Here is an 18,229-nt window from a genome sequence, read left to right as displayed (position 1 = left end):
CTCGAATATAAGCTGAAAAACGGCCCCCTCGGCTTATACTCGAGTCAACATCTGCAGATAGTGGGGCGCGCCAGAGATTGGCCGCCAGAACTGTAGCTCAGGAAAGGTACACAGGCGGCCAATCACGGGCGAGGAGGCGGAGCCGATCGGACCCGCGAAAATCGAGTGAGGGAAAAGCCGGTAAGTGTGCAGTGCAGAGGTGCTGCTGCAACCACATATGCTGACACCAATGATGGGGCACTATTCCTCCCACTGACACCAATTTTTTACATTGACTAGTTGGTGCCTCATTTCCCACCCTCGGCTTATACTCGAGTCAATAGTTTTTCCCAGTTTTTTGTGGTAAAATTAGGTACCTCGGCTTATATTCGGGTCGGCTTATACTCGAGTATATACGGTATATATACAGTTAGGTCCATATATATTTGGACACAGGCACAATTTTCATACTTTTGGCTCTGCATGCCACCAGAATAAATTAAAACAAAACAATCCAAATGAATCTGAAGTGCAGACTTTCAGCTTTAATAGAAGGGGTTGAACATAAATATCAAGTACAAATTTTATGTACTGCAACCATTTTTATACAGTCCCTCCATTTTCAGGGGGTCAAATGTAATTGGAGAAATAAATATAATCATACATAAAATGTAAGTTTTTAATATTTTCTTGAGAATCCTTTACTGGCAATGACTGCCTGAAGTCTTGAACCTATGGACATTACCAAAGTCTGGGTTTCCTCCTTTCTGATGCTTTGCCAGGCTCTAACAGCAGCTGTCTTCTGTTGTTCTTTGTTTCTGGGTCATTCTGCCTTTAGTTTTGCCTTCAGCAAGTGCAATGCATGCTCAATTGGGTTGAGATTATTATTATTATACAGTATTTATATAGCACCGAAAGGTTTGCTCAGCGCTGTACATTATAGTGGGGGACAGAACAAGAGACAATACAGTAACAAAACAATACACGAGGGGTTTGAGGGCCCTGCTCTTTCGAGCTTACAATCTAGGAGATCAGGTGAATGACTTGGCCATTGCAGAATATTCCACTTCTTTTCCTTCAAAAGCTCCTGGGTTGCTTTTACAGTGTGTTTTGGATCATTGTTCATCTGTACTGTGAAGCGCCGTCCAATCAACTTTGCTGCATTTGGCTGAATCTGGGCTGACAGTATATCTCTAAACACTGCAGAATTCATCCGGCTGCTTCTGTCACATCATCAATACACACCAATGATCCAGTGCTACTGGAAGCCATGCATGCCCATGCCATCACACTGCCACCACCATGTTTTACAGATGACATTGTGTGCTTTGGATCATGAGCTGTTCCAAGCCTTCTCCACACTTTTTTCTTCCTGTCATTCTGATACAGATTAATCTTAGTTTCATCTGTCTAAAGAATGCTTTTCCAGAACTGGTCTGGCTTTTTTAGATGTTTTTGGCAAAGTCTAATCTGGCTTTTCTATTCTTCAGGCTTATGAATGGTTTGTACCTTGTGGTGAACCCTCTGTATTTGCTCTCGTGAAGCCTTCTCTTGATTGTAGACTTTGAAAATGATATACCCACCTCCTGGAGAGTGTCCTTCACTTGTCTGGATGTTGTGAATGGGTTTTTCTTTACCATAGAGAAGATTCTGCAATCATCCACCACTGTTGTCTGTCGTGGACGTCCATGCCTTTTTATGTTTCTGAGCTCACCAGTGTGTTCTTCTTTCCTCAAAATGTACCAAACTGTTGATTTGGCCACTCCTAATGTTGCTGCTATCTCTCTGATGGATTTGTTTAGTTTTTGAAGCCTTGAAATGGCCTGTTTCACTTGCATGGACGATGATCCAAAACAACCTAGGAGCTTTTGAAGGAAAAGAAATGAAATATTCTGCAATGGCCAAGTCAATCACCTGATCTCAACCCAATTGAGCATGCATTTCACTTGCTGAAGGCAAAACTAAAGGCAGAAAGACCCACAAAGAACAACTGAAGACAGCTGCAATTAGAGCTGGGCAAAGCATCAGAAAGGAAGAAACCCAGTCTTTGGTAATGTCCGTGGGTTGCAGACTTCAGGCAGCCATTGCCAGTAAAGGATTCTCAAGAAAATAGAAAAAATTAACATTTTATTTATGATTATATTCAATTGTCCAATTACTTTTGATCTCTTGAAAAAGGGGGGGTGGCTACTCTTAAGAAGTGTAATTCCTAAAACCTTCCTCCAATTTGGATGTACATACCCTCAAATTAAACTTGAGAGTGTGCACTTTCAGCCCATATTGTGCCTGTGTCCAGATATATATGGACCTAACTGTATATATGTAGTGCTTACTTGTCTCTCTCCAGAGCACTGAGTGTCGTTTCTCTCTGGTACTTCGTTCCTCTGTTATCAGTATAAGTCACTTCTGACAAGTTTTCCGGATACATGAGAGGAAATTTGTGTGGGGAAGGAAAGCTCAGCACACAGCTTGTCTATTCACAACACAGCTCCTGTGCCATGTAAAGGGAGATGTGTCCCTTTACTCCAATCAGCTCTCACAGAGCTGTAACTGCAGCTCCCCGCCCCCTCCTCTGTGCTAATGACAAATGCAGAAGGATTTTACCTAAATTCAGCACTATTGAAGGAATGTGCAAAAGAGAAGCTGCAGATAAACAAGTAAAACTTAAGTACCGTAGGAGGATTTGTTTCATATCTGTGTACCATCTGAGGCCAGTCACTTCACTGGGTATACAAGAGGGTTTACAATGACTTTAATTATTTTAAATGTCTTCCTGATATTTACAGTGGCTTACAAAAGTATTCATACCCCTTGAAAGTTTCTCCATTTTGTCATGTTACAACCAAAAATGTAAATGTATTTTATTGGGCTTTTGTGTGCTAGACCAACACAAAGTGGCACATAATTGTAAAGTGGAAGGAAAATGATAAATGGTTTTTGAAATTCTTTACAAATAAATATGTGAAAAGTGTGGTGTGCATTTGTATTCAGCCCCCCTGGGCCAATACTTTGTAGAACCTCCTTTCGCTGCAATTACAGCTGCAAGTCTTTTTGGGGATGTCTCTACCAGCTTTGCACATCTACAGAGGGACATTTTTGCCCATTCTTCTTTGCAAAATAGCTCAAGCTCTGTCAGATTGGATGGAGAGCGTCAGTGAACAGCAATTTTCAAGTCTTGCCACAGATTCCCAATTGGATTTAGGTCTGGACTTTGACTGGGCCATTCTAACACATGAATATGCTGTGATCTAAACCCTTCCATTGTAGCTCTGGCTGTATGTTTAGGGTCATTGTCCTGCTGAAAGGTGAACCTCCACCCCAGTATCAAGTCTTTTGCAGACTCTAACAGGTTTTCTTCCAAGATTGCCCTGTATTTGGCTTCATTCATCTTCCTATCAACTCTGACCAACTTCCCTGTCCCTGCTGAAGAAAAGCATCCCCACAACATGATGCTGCCACCACCATGTTTCATGTTGGCGATGGTGTGTTCAGAGTGATATGCAGTGTTAGTTCTCCACCACACATAGTGTTTTGTTTTTAGGCCAAAAAGTTAAATTTTGGTCTCATCTGACCAGAGCACCTTCTTCTACGTGTTTTCTGTGTCCCCTACATGGCTTCTCGCAAACTGCAAAATAGGACTTCTTTCAACAATGGCCTTCTTCTTGCCGCTCTTCCATAAAGGCTAGATTTGTGCAGTGCATGACTAATAGTTGTCCTGTGGACAGATTCTCCCACCTGAGCTGTGGATCTCTGCAGCTCCTCCAGAGTTAACATGGGCCTCTTGGCTGCTTCTCTGATTAATGCTCTGCTTGCCCAGCCTGTCAGTTTAGGTGGATGGCCATGTCTTGGTAGGTTTGCAGTTGTGCCATTATCTTTCCATTTTTGGATGATGGATTGAACAGTGCTCTGTGAGATATTCAAAGCTTGGGCTATTTTTTTTAAAACCTAACCCTGCTTTAAACGTATCCACAATTTTATCCCTGACCTGTCTCTGGTGTGTTACTTGGCCTTCATGATGCTGTTTGCTCACTAATGTTCTCTAACAAACACCTAAGGGCTTCACAGGACAACTGTATTTATACTGAGATTAAACTACATACAGGTGGTCTCTATTTACTAATTAGGTGACTTCTGAAGGCAATTGCTTCCACTAGATTTTAGTTATGGGTATCAGAGTAAAGGGGGCTAAATACAAATGCATGCCACACTTTTCAGATATTTATTTGTAAAAAAATTTGAAAACCATTTATTATTTTCCTTCCACTTCACAATTATGTGCCACTTTGTGTTGGTCTACCACATAAAATCCCAATAAAATACATTTATGTTTTTGGTTGTAACATGACAAAACATGTAAAATTTCAAGGGGTATGAATACTTTTTCAAGGCACTGTATATTTAACTGCTTAGATGGAATTTATGTATTATTATTGTTTTAGATTTGAACAATTCTCTTTTTTAAATTTTTAAAATATAACTAAATGAACATTGAAAGGAACCCTATAGAACTCTTAAAGGCCATTTGTATGTATTGCCACATGCTACATGTTCCCTTGTTTGCTATACAGTACACACAATCTCAGGGCAAAGGCCTCAGATATCCATGGACAAGAGCCAAGGGCTTTTACATCTTATTAAACTATCAATAACTATTTGCTTCAAATAATCAGTCATCCAAAAAGTACATTTGAATTTAATATTATTTTTATGTCTAGACAATTTTTTTAAATGCATACATTGAGCTAGCAAAGGAGCATTCTTTTTATAGAACAAGGCCTCCCTCTACTGGACAAAAAGTGGTATGCAAATATATTTTTGGTAGAATATATCCTCATTTAGAGAGACAGTATTGTGATTTTGATTAATTGTATTTTAAATCAAATTTAAAGAGTACAAACTTTTGTGATATACAGAAATGTGTTTACTGTACTCTCTCAGCTTTCAGCTTCCAACTGCTAGAGTTCACGTGACAACAAGAAACAGTGAAATAGATTTATTCAAATAGGTGCACTAAGAATCTGGTGCAGCTGTGCATGGTAAACAATCAGTTTGTAAGTTCAGCTTGTTCAGTTAAGCTTTGGCAATAAAACCTGGAAGCTGATTGGTTTCTATGCAGAGCTGCACCAGATTTTGCACTCTCCAGTGTTTGTAAATCAACCCCAGTGTTATTCCTATGGTAAAGGACTCTAGCACAGCAATACATACAATGAGATTCCTTCAGTGGAACTAGGATGGAAACCACAAGTAAGACAATGGCAGCCTTCACCAGTGACCAGTTAATCATCACCCTAAACAATAAATACCTTATTTTAAACCATTTTTAATATTTGAAACAGAACTCCAGACAAACAAATGTTCTAAATTTGGGTAGAAAGGGCTGCCAGTGATTGTGATTTTATTAAACAAGATTCACCGTCACTTTCTTCTGAGTTAGCCTTGTCACCAGGAGAGATTATATGGGGAATCCAAAAACCTGATACTTGCCACTAGAAGTGTCATAGAAAGTGATTTCCCTCCACTGCCTCTTGTGTCTTCAGGACAGGAAGCGAGAGTACATCTTCCCCTGGGATCATTTTTACCAGCACACGTTTCTTATGCGAAAGGAAATTATTTTATTTAGGGAAACAGTCATAAACTTCCCCTTACCCTGCAACTCAAGCTTTGTCTATGATTAGCTTATATTTCATTAAAAAAAAGATATCCTTTTACAATACAAAAGTGGTAATGGTGAAGAATATCTTACATGATTTAGATAGTGCTGTCTATCCAATCTCTACAGCTAATCTTGGTGGCTTTGCAACATTCATTGTCAGATTGGTGTGTCAACTTTTCATAATAAAAACCCAACAGAGGCTCTAACTTTCTCCAGGAATTTCACTTTATCCCCTTTATCCCCATGGAAATGACCTATCAGGTGAATAAAACATAACTATACTTTACTCAGCAGTGATTTGTATCCAGGAACATATATGAAACACTTAAAGCAAGAGAGTTGTTTTATCCTGATCTCAAATCTCTATGGAGAGTTATACTTTCCACATAACCTATTCACACTTAAATACTGTATTATAGCTTATTATCTAATTATATGTAACAGTGTACCTAACACCATATTCACATTACAATATTTGTGTAGCACTACCCTCGTAAGGGCCATTGGATTTGATTGGGTCCCCCAAAGCCCTGCACAGCCAGGCAACATGCATTTTGAGTTAGTAAAACAGACGTTGAGCTGATTTTTAGTTGTTTTTATTAAGGGGTTAACAACTTAGATGGAGTCTAGGGGTATATGGGATGCCCAAGGAACTGTAGAACTTGAGGACGAACGTCTTAGCAACTTTGTACAAAAAGGGTGAACTGGCAAAAAGTAAAGCACTGTCCCTTTTTCGGTGTACCTCCTCAGACCCTGGATGAATCCTCCTCTTCATCCAGCTGCACTAAGGGTATCCCTGAGCAAGGGGGTTCCAAGATCTTGCAGTTAAGCAGTCTCAGCTGAAGACTAGTTGGGTATTGCACCTGACTGCCCTCTCTCCTCATCCAGCCCAGGGGGTGTAGGAGTACTCACACTTTCCTGTTCTGTCAGTGTGGTGGGTTAGTAGCTGTTCTAATCAGGCCTTTCACTATGCTAGCTCCATCCCCGCTGCTCAGGATGTCCTCCCCAGGAGACTTTAGGCAGTGGAGATCCTCCTGTCCAGCAACCAGCCTGTAGGTAGGCTCCCTTCTCTGAGGTCCCCTCCCAGGCTCCACACTCCAGCCTTCTCTCAATCCATTTTCCACCCAACCCCCCTGCTAGCATGGTTTTCCCATATTTATGGGTTAACCTACCACACTACCAGGGCCTCTTAGCCTAGGAATGGTCAGATTCTCATGAATATGCAGCTTGAGGTCTCCACCCTTCCGCCTACTGGCTTCTGAAAGCTTACATGGACATCCAGAACCAGGTGGAGGAGATAGAATCTCAGCCTGCTGAGTCATCCAGCATGACCTCACACTGAACCCACAGAAATTCAGGCTCACTCACTACCATAAGCCATGTGAAAAAAATGTACCTTACACTAGCCCCACTTAGTGGACGCTACATTTGTATTCATTATAAAACATTGGGGTTGATTTACTAAAACTGGAGAATGCAAAATCTGGTGCAGCTCTGCAAAGAGACCAATACGTTTTCAGATTTTATTGTTAAATCCTTATTGAACAAGCTGAAGTTAGAAGCTGATTGGCTACCATGCACAGCTCCACCAGATTTCGCACTCTCCAGTTTTAGTAAATCAACCTCAATGTGTTATATGGACATGGGTTCTGTATAATCACATTGTCCCAAAATCCTGGACCACCCATACATAATGATATTTACACAAAAAGCACAGTGGCTAAATGGTTAGCACTTCCGCCTGGCAATACTAGGGTCATTGGTTCAAATCCCAGCCACGGCACCTCCTGCCTGGAGTTTGCATGTTCTGCCTGTGTGGGTTTCCTTCCACACTCCAAAGACATGCTGGTTGGTAAATTGGATCCTGTCTAAATTGGCCCTTGTATATGAATTTGAGTTAGGGACCTTAGATTGTATGCCCCTTGAGGGTTAGGGACTGATGTGAATGTACAATATATATGTAAAGTGCTGCGTAAATTGACGGCGCTATATAAGTACCATAAATAAAAATGTGACATCTACACTTTTTGTTTCCAGTGCAGGTGCTCACATCTGAGTAATAAAAGACATGACCCTAACATCAACATCTACCAAGTTAACTTATAGATAGCCAAAAATATTCAGACTCAGTTGGTCAGCTCCACAAAATTTCCAACAACTATGTGTAGGGAGGACCCCTGTAAACATTCCATTGAAGTTATATCCATTCAGTACATTTGCTTGTGCGTGAACTTCACCAAGCTAAAGAAATATTCCCTTGCAAAGTGAACAGTCTATATATGCCTTTATTAAATCAACCCTATAAGTGGTGTGTTACTTTGACCCACTCGATCTGTTTGGTGATTTGCCTAAAAACCACTTTGTGTATTGCCAACATAGGCAGCCAACAGATGGATAGATTAGATGGTAGCCGGACATAAAGACACTATTGAAATGCTCTCAGATCATTTAGTTCACAACAATAGACAGCATTAGATAAGCTTGTCAGTTTAGTTCTGCCATGCTTACAAGCAACTCCTAAAGAGAAAGGCAGAGCAGCGAGCAGGAGCTGGCATGGCCTTACCAGGGGCAGAGCAATAGTAATTTGAACCTGTTTTCTCATTTTACATTTCCCTGAATGGGGTTGGCCACTCATAAACATGAGATAATCACCCAATTCCATTTGTGGCTTGATCGGCTGACTGTAAACTCATGAGTGTGGATACCCTTTGCTACATAGTTACTGGAAAACTGGTAATTCGATTACTGACTTGACTAATCATATTAGATAAAATAGGCGGTATAATGCCAAAACAATGGCCATACACATTATATAGTGGTTGGACAATCCAATTAGTTGGCACTAGGCAAACACAGCTTGCTTTTTGGTGCATTCCTCTTGCATTTAGCATCAGTTTGAGTCACTTCTAAGATCATTCAGGATTTCTGACCTGCATGCAACCCCCTTCTAAGCTGTATCAACCTGCTTTAAGCTGCTTTTGGGTTTTCAATAACTTTTATAAGGAGAGAATCGGTTTTGATCTGAACAAAACCCCAACAACACTTTGCCCCCTTACATGGTCTGTTGGCATAGCTGTGACACTAAACAGAATTTCTTACAGTCTAGGAGTTTGCAGCCAGCAGACAGTCCCAGTGCCAGCTTATCTCAGGGAATACTACAGGACAAACTCTAATTTTGGACCACCCCTGCAACCGTTGTGCAAGGCTGCCTGAGCCTGCTCTTTAGTTCATCACCTGATCCTCTTGGGCAACTATAATACACCCCATAAGATTGTCATAGAAGAAATCCATCTCAACTGGATCTGAGGCCTGATTAGCAACTCTAAATCAGTCAGTCCAGTCCTAGATTCTTCAGCTCAGTTTAGCATTAAAATAAAAATCACCTCCAAAACTTCCCAAATGACCTTACTGAGCATGATACAGGATCCTATAAGCAAATTAAGAGAGGAATATTACAACATTTCTTGACCTTGGACCACACCATAATTGCTAGACATTGACAGGATTCTAGTATTTCTCAGCTGATGGAATGGGTGTGTGAACTGGATTCCATTCATCAGATGGAACAGATGCTATCCCAGGACAGGGACTCTTCTGATACATATTTCATTACTTGGTCTACCCTGGTGGACTATAGAAGTAATATAAGGGTGACCCAACTGTGACGGGTGTGGCGTCAGACCCCTGACCTTCTCACCAAACTCGTGACCGAAGGACTAGCCAATCTAACACCGCAATGTCACGTGCGTAACAATGCCACGCCCAGCTGCACCCTGCACACCGATTTTCCAGCTAATTGGACCACAATCGATGTACCTGCAGCCTGGGAGCGTATGCTACTGGGTCAGGTTAATTACGCAATTAACCCTTCCCACTGCCACCACCTCCTTTTTGTAAAGAGAAAGAGGAAACTCAGCGATACACTAGAATGAAATAAAATAAAATAAAATGATACACTAGAATGATTGGTTAATCGTCGGTATACCGCTATCTCCACGGTCAGGTTATACAGAGGGTTAAACACTCATAGTAGCGCTCTTCAGCGGCAGGGATTCGTAAGTCACATTAAAGGGCTATAGAAACAGTTCAACACTTTCAGAAAGTAAGATTTATTACTAAAAGGTCAAAAGGGTGCATTAGAAGTAGTTACAGAAAAAAGATGTAACCAATATATATATATATATATATATATATATATATATATAAATATACAGAGCACAACAGCACAGCAAACAGATAACAGAAAGAAGTTTAAGTAAATAAGTACTTGTCAAATAGATGCCTGGGGTTAAGCAGTTTCAAGTCTGATGAGCTAAAAAGGGATTTCTGGTCTCGCACTCAGTTTCGTTGTTACAGCGCGATTCCCCTTTCTCTCTGTCTGCTAGATGTTAAAACGCAGAAGGTCCTCACTTTTCCGTCTACACACAAAACATAACAGCCTCTTTTCCTACCCAAAATCAACGGGGTGTCTCTTACAACAGAACCCAATTGCCTTATTTGGTAAAAGGATTGTATAAAGGCAGGGACTGGCAAGGTACGCTGACGCATTCCTGAGGGAGGGGGGAAATCGGAGGAGGGAGGCTGATTTGGAATTTAAGAGACATACCAAAATGCAGAAGTTTGGAGCAAAATGGTGAACCTCGCCTCTCCCTGTGTGCATGATTGTGACACCAACCAATGACTGGTTTCCACCCATGATAGATGACTAATCTTCCATAAGATATGGAAGCCTCTGAGCTACTGACCTTTTCTTTATGTGTGCCTTTTTTATCCTGTCCTATCTTTCACCCAATACCCTTCCACTGTTTCCCCCTCTAACCTTTTATTTCTTCTTTCTTCTTATTACTTTTATTTTTATGGGGGATTTTTTGTAGGCTTGCATACAAGCACATTCCATAGCAAGAAAGATGGGGACCACAGTTCCCTATGGACCATCACTATTTCTTAGGCTTGGCAGACATTAGCTTCCTATAGTCATATTGTTTCTGGAGTGTAATCATACAGTACCAGAAATATATACACAATTCCACCATTAATTATATCTAAACTCTATTGCATTTATTTCAAATACAGTGCATTCTCGTTTAATTGTCCATAAGAACATACTGTATTCTTTACATTTCCGTTGAAAGGACTGAAAGTTCTCTGCTTCAGCAGTGAGTGGCGGAATTTCGATCAGTATGTGGCCATCCCCATTCAACAAAAGTCGGTCATTAGAGGAGTAATCTTCCACCTCATTTGTATGGATGGAGGAACCTGTTCTTTTTTTTTTTTTTCAGCCTGCTGACTGAACAAAAAAAAAATCTATGTCCAGCTTAACGGTATTATTGCCTTCATATTTTCTTGCATTTGCTTACAGTGGGGATCGAAAGTTTGGGCACCCCAGCTAAAAATTTGTATTAATGTGCATAAAGAAGCCAACAAAAGATGGAAAAATCTCCAAAAGGCATCAAATTACAGATTAGACATTCTTATATGTCAACAAAAGTTAGATTTTATTTCCATCATTTACACTTTCAAAATAACAGAAAACAAAAAAATGGCGTCTGCAAAAGTTTGGGCACCCTGCAGAGTTAATATCTTGTACTGCCCCCTTTGGCAAGTATCACAGCTTGTAAACGCTTTTTGTAGCCAGCCAAGAGTCTTTCAATTCTTGTTTGAGGTATCTTTGCCCATTCTTCCTTACAAAAGTCTTCCAGTTCTTTGAGATTTCTGGGCTGTCTGTCACGCACTGCTCTTTTAAGGTCTATCCATAGATTTTCAATGATGTTGAGGTCAGGAGATTGTGAAGGCCATGGCAAAACCTTCAGTTTACGCCTCTTGATGTAATACCCTGTGGATTTCGAGGTGTGTTTAGGATCATTATCCATTTGTAGAAGCCATCCTCTCTTTAACTTCAGTTTTTTCACAGATGGCATCAAGTTACCATCCAAAATTTGCTGAAATTTTATTGAATCCATTTTTCCTTCTACTCGTGAGATGTTCCCTGTGCCACTGGCTGCAACACAACCCCAAAGCATGATTGATCCAACCCCATGCTTAACAGTTGGACAGAGGTTCTTTTCATTCAATTCTGTGCCCCTTCTTCTCCAAACGTACCTTTGCTCATTCCAGCCAAAAAGTGCAATTTTAACCTCATCGGTCCACAGAACTTGTTTCCAAAATGCATCAGGCTTGTCTATATGTTCATTTGCAAAGTTCAAACGATGATTTTTGTGGTGAGGACGTAGAAGAGGTTTTCTTCTGATGACTCTTCCATGAAGACCATATTTGTATAAGTATCTCTTTATAGTGGAATAGTGTACCACAACTCCAGTGTCTGCCAGATCTTTCTGGAGGGATCGTGCAGTCAAACGTGGGTTTTGAATTGTTTTTCTCACAATCCTGTGAGCTGTTCTGTCTGATATTTTTCTTGGTCTTCCAGATCTTGCTTTAACTTCCACTGTTCCTGATGACTGCCATTTCTTAATTACATTCCGAACAGAGGATATTGACATCTGAAAACGCTTTGCTATATTCTTATAGCCTTCTCCAGCTTTGTGAGCGTCAACTATTTTCAGTTTCAGTTTTCTAGACAACTGCTTAGAAGAACCCATGGTGCTGATTGTTGGGGCAAGGTCAGATGAGTCTGGGCATTTAAAACCTTTGAGATTGACATCACCTGGTCTTCCCAGACGATGATTGAGAACAATCCATGACACTGGCATGTCTCAGCTTTGCAAAGGGGGCAGTGCATGCTATAAATTCTGCAGGGTGCCCAAACTTTTGCAGACGCCATTTTTTTGTTTTCTGTTATTTTGAAAGTGTAAATGATGGAAATAAAATCTAACTTTTGTTGACATATTATAAGAATGTCTAATCTGTAATGTGATGCCTTTTGGAGATTTTTCCATCTTTCCTTGGCTTCTTTATGCACATTAATACAAATTTTTAGCTGGGGTGCCCAAACTTTCGATCCCCACTGTATATGTCTTTTTCTTATATCAACCTTGTAATTTTTCTCTGCAAAATTTTATTAAAAAAAGATTAAACATAAATAATCAATAAAGTGGCTGTAAACCCTTACATATTCTCAGTGAAATAACTGACCTCATGTGATACAAAGAGATGAATCCTCCTCCATAAGTTGAACATGTTTATCTGCAGCCATCTCTTCACTACATCTGTTCAAAGTCCAGAATTTATAAAGCGTGTTTGAGCTGTCAGAAAACAGGAGTTAGAGAGCTGAAATTACACACTGGAGAGTTCAGTGAGGAGAGCTCTGAGAGCTGATTGGAGGGAAGGGACAAGAGCTGAGGTTGTCAATCACAGATTGTGTGCTGGTGGTCCCTTGCCTGTCACCGTTTTTCTCTTGATGTCAGAAATGATTCATGCTGATAACATAGGATAGAAGAAGTAGACATAAATGACGCTTAGTGCTCTTAATTGAGACAAGTACACACTATAGAGGAATATGCTTTGTTCATATTTAATGTCTAAGGTTTACAGACACTTCAATTAAAATGTCCAATATACAGAAACTGCAATAACTTCAACCAATCAAAAGCCTTATTTCCAGTCTTCTTTCTGCTTTAGAACTCTAATGCTTTCCAATGACAGTAACCATGCTGATCATAGGTACAGCGCCACAGGCTTAGAAAAGGGTTTCTGCATCCAGTGGTCAGAAGATTGCAATGAATTACTACACATCACTGCTATCTGATCCTTGTTATAGGATATTATATTTTATCATCATGTGGGCAGCACAGTGGCTAAATGGTTAGCACTTCCGCCTACCAGTACTAGGGTTGCTGGTTCAAGCCTGCCTGGCACCACCTGCCTGGAGTTTGCATGTTCTCCCTGTGCCTGCGTGGGTTTCTTCTGGGTACTCCGGTTTCCTCCCACACTCCAAAGACATGTTGGTAGGTTAATTGGATCCTGTCTAAATTGGCCATATTATGTATGAATGTAAGTTAGGGACCATAGATTATACACCCCTTGAGGGTTAGGGGCTGATGTGAATGTACAATATATATGTAAAGCGCTGCGTAAATTGATGGTGCTATATAAGTACCTGAAATAAATGACAGTAACCATACTGATCATAGGTACAGCTCCACAGGCTTAGAAAAGGGTTTTTGCATCCAGTGGTCAGAAGATTGCAATGAATTACTACACATCACTGCTATCTGATCCTTGTTATAGGATATTACATTTTATCATCGTGCTTCTCACTCTGATGGTCACAAAACAAAATATACTCAACGTATGTCACTTAAAAACATTTCACAAATAATGCATAAAAAAGCAAATAGTTATTCAAATATTAATCTGTGAAGGAAAAAACTTCCTGAGTCTGTAATGAAATTAGGTTATTCCCATGACTAACTCACTGTCATGTATGATTCATGATCCCAGGCTGGAATTTATATGTTTGGCCGGGAAGATGTATAATTCTTCATGAATAGTGCTTCTCCGCATCATTTCTCTTGGGAATTCATTTCATGCTTTCAATGTGCCCTTATGCACTTCTAATTTGAAAGTCAGTTTAACGATATTAACTAATTAGCCTCTGATCGCAGCGGCCGTTGATCCTGTTTGTCTGGCTGGGAATATTTGATGCTTTAAAAAAAACTATATTTCTATGGTATGTTTACTATAAAGGTTATTTCCTAACTCAGATCCCATTTTGTATATATTGTAGATGTTGATAATTTTGCAACCACAATAACAATGAACTGGGAAGGAGAATATCCCACAATACCTATAGGTCTATTGAGAATTCATAGATATTGCAAGTTTGCAAAGATTGAATAAAACTGCCTTTACTCTTATGTGTTTTGTGTACCAGTGAGGGACATGCAGAAGAATACACAAAGTACTGCTATACACAGGGCTTTCTCAAAGAATAGGTGCAGGTACTCTCTCAATCCTGACCCATTTCTGAGCACCGGCCCTTGTCTCTGCCCCCTATCCACCTCCCAGTACCACTCCGTTGCGAGAATACAGAGCCTTGTATCATTTTGTGGTGTTAGTGTTACTAAACCCACAACAGTAAAATCAGTCTGTATATGCAGTAAAGTATGCTTGTTATACTCACTGTGGAATCTAAGGGGTTAATCCTCTGCATTGTGTAAAAAAGGATGTTCGATCCATTCTGCTTTGCCCCTCCTCTTGTCAAAATTACCACCTGATACAGAGTGAATCTGTAGTAACATGCACATGCTCAGTTTGGTGTGTATTGCTAGAGAGGTTTTTTTTTTTTTGTCTTGGGTGAGTGCATGTGATCAGCACAGGGCCAATAAGCATGGTCCAGACAGAGGTCAGGAGTTTTGCATCCTCCTAGACCAGAAAGAAAACTCCTCCTACAAGCTTTAACCAGTGCTCTGCTGAAGTCACAAGACTGCTCAAAATGCTGATGAGAAAAGGTATTTGGCAGTTTATATTTACTACAATAATTGCATTTCCATGTTCTTTATACTGTGGAAGACCATATATAGTGAATGCAGGGTCCTGGGTTTAGTAACACTTTAAGTTGTATAGAATTGGTTATTAATAATAGACCCCAAGCAACAATAGATCCTTCCCAGTAACAATAGACCCCCCAGGAGCAAAATACACCCTCAGCAACAATAGACCCTCCCCCATAAACAAAATACACCCCCCCGATAGATCCCCACCAGAAACAATAAATCCTACACCAGCAACAAAAGACGCCTGCTGACAGCCTGCATCAATAGACCCCCCTCCTTAACAGTGGATCTCTCCTAACAGCATAAGAATCTTATAGCAAGATATCCCCCACCAGTAACAAAAGACCCCTGCTAGCAACAATGGATCCCCCAGCCACCAGCATCAATAGACCCCTTCCTTTAACAGTGGATTCCTCCAACAACAAAAGGATCTTTAAGCAAAAGATCCCCCAGCAGCCAGCATCAATAGACCCCCTCCCCTTTACAGTGGATCCCCCAACAACATAAAACATAAGAACCTCAGAGCAAAAGATTTCCCTCCAACAACAATAGATCCCTCGCAAAGGTAGATCCATCCAGCAACCATTGACACCCCCCAGCAACACTACAACCCCCAGCTACGATAGAACCTGAGCAGTCAGCATCAATAGACCTTCAAGCACACCCCAGCCCCACATACACTCTGTGCCGGAGTTGCCGGAACTGTGTCCCTCCATGTTCCCCCTGAAAAAAAGGCCTGGGTATACAGCAGGCTCAGATTAGTGGATAGTCTACAATGGCAGCAACCTAGAGTAGCAAAGATTGTACAGGGTGGGGGTGTCAGTACGCTGCTTCTTGTTTTATTATCTTAATAAATATCATACCTTTGTAAGCAAGCAAACATAACATAATTAGTATTATACACATTCTTCTTTTATATACGATGTTGGAAAGTGAAGGACTCTAAAGATCTGTAATGATTGGTGCAGGGATGGTGGAGAAGTGCTGTAACTGAGCAGTGTACAAGTGGCTGCTAGTGACATCTTGTGGTCAAGTATTGGTATTGAGATTAGCAGACTACAGAGACGATTTACAGAGATTAATCAAACGCTTGTGAGTAGCGGATCTGCAAAATTATTGAAATTAAGTTAATCGAACTTTACGTATTGTTCCGGGTAATTTCCTGTAACATGTAAAATGCATGCAGACCTTTTACAGTCCATAAATCAAATCTGTAATCCAGAGATTTTACCTAACTTTATGGTGTTTCTGCATCTCTTTTTGTTTTTTTTGTGTTTAAAGGTGGCAAGAATATCAGTCTCAGATCTTTACATCAAATATTAAACGGAGCTCTGAAGGAACTCTCACCAGTGACCAAACAAACTTCGATGATCACATGAAAGCAGTAGACTTTGTCCAGTGGCTGATGAGCAAAAAACGATTCAGGTGAAAGACACATTACTGCAACCATTTGTTAAAGTGGAACTTTACCCATAACAATTGATAAAAAAAAGTGTTCTTTAGCAAGGAGCATACATTTCACATTCATAATTTTGCTACCAAAATTTGTGTGTGATGTAAACTGCCTTCAGCATTGTTCCTGTTTCTTCTTTCTGGAGGCTGCCATTTTGTTGAAGCCCAGGCACCTATCCTTTACAGCCAAGGAAGCTGCATCTGTTTGATCTGTAACTGCCATGGAGCTGCACATGTGATGATCAGTTATAACACCAGCCATTTGATGGTTTGACAGTTGAGAACACAAGCAAATGTGACAGTTAGCCTTACTGGGATGCATGGAAAGTAACTGTTATTTGAAACTGTAAACAATAGGTTTAGTTCCGCTTTAATCTTTGAACTGTCAGTAGATCGGCCTCTACAATTTCAGCACAGTGCCTTAAAATGAATAAAAATGGAGAGTAACTGAGCGTGTGCAGAGCAGAGTGTTACTGGATTTTAACTAGCATAGGCACGTATTTTTAATGTTCTACATAACTACACACACCTGCAAAAGGAGCCAGCCTGAAGTGATCTAGCAGGACTTAATTTTCTAACTAAAGTTCCACTTGAACTACATGTATAAAAGGCTTGTTGTGTAATGGAATTCAGTACATATCTTTTATATGAAGTATTTTTAAAGATATCAGAATAATGAATCGTAGATGAAATCATGTTAATATAGTTAGTATGTTAATATAATATTCAGCTGATTAAAAAAAATTAGGAAAATCTCAGAATGGGGGAATGTTCTGTAAAGCGGGCCATACACAGATGAAATTTCATCTGATTCCTGTTGGATTGGTTGAAATTTGTTCTCTAAATGGCCCAGATGGCACGACCCAGCTTGACAAAAGACAATTTTTCAAATAGACCTTAGTCGAAGGAATTGGGTGGACAATTGTTGGTCAAAACTGCAGCTGCATCCAATCAGATGCATGCACTGTTTGGGTATTATGACAGCTACGGCTGCTGGCTGTCAGAATACACTAGCTAAAATCACAAAAAATTCTGAAAGGAGCACCAGACCAAAATCGGATAAGAGTCAAAAAAGAATCGGTCAAGAGTTAAAAAAGTAATGCATAAACAACCAACATGTTTGGGGGGGTGGGGGGGAACACCACTCTCCCTTCGTCAGGGCTCAACACAGAATAGAACCTGAATGGACTCAGAGAAAACAATGACTTCACAGATCTATAGTAGAACCAGTGTTGAACTCTTCACATGGAGGAACAACTTGACAACATTGCTGTTGTTCCTCCGTGAGGAAAGTCCATCCAAGTTTTATCCTGTGTTGAGCCCTGATGAAGGGGGAGTGGTGTTTCCCCCGAAATGTGTTGGATATTTTTACATGACTTTTTTTAGCAACAATTAAAATTATATTGGGCTCTTTTATCCAATATTGTTCTGGCACTTCTTTCTGTATTTTGTTGGTTTGAGCTACTGTTGGGTGGCCATCAAGGGTAGCCTTGCTGTGTGCGAGCCGCCTTGCCAGAGCTATTGAGTTTGTTTGATGTTTTCCATCAAATAAGGTGAAGCTGTGCAACATGAACAAAAAATATTTTTTTTTCAGCTGAATGAGTCATTTTTGCAGTGGCACATTCGTAGAATAACCTTGGCCTTCAGTCATTCAAATGCCAAAGTCATTCCAAGGCCAAGGTCATTCTGCACA

General features: G+C 40.3%; 1 protein-coding gene across 1 annotated transcript in view; it reads left to right on the top strand.

Annotated features, from left to right (window-relative positions):
- The window catches only part of LOC149472122 (pro-glucagon-like), a 29,670-nt gene extending 13,157 nt beyond the window's left edge, over positions 1-16,513 (top strand). The window contains exon 3 of the mRNA XM_089693138.1: positions 16,366-16,513. Coding sequence (XP_089549264.1) covers positions 16,366-16,513 — 148 coding nt within the window. The remainder of the gene's footprint in view (positions 1-16,365) is intronic.
- The last annotated feature ends 1,716 nt before the right edge of the window (positions 16,514-18,229 follow it).

This window comes from Staurois parvus, unplaced genomic scaffold (assembly GCF_062004578.1).
Source record: "Staurois parvus isolate SC_StPar_1 unplaced genomic scaffold, SC_StPar_1.0 ptg000023l, whole genome shotgun sequence".
In the NCBI taxonomy this organism is placed as follows: Eukaryota; Metazoa; Chordata; class Amphibia; order Anura; family Ranidae; genus Staurois; species Staurois parvus.
Note: the sequence above shows the minus strand (reverse complement) of the source record. Positions and strands in the feature narration are given on the sequence as shown.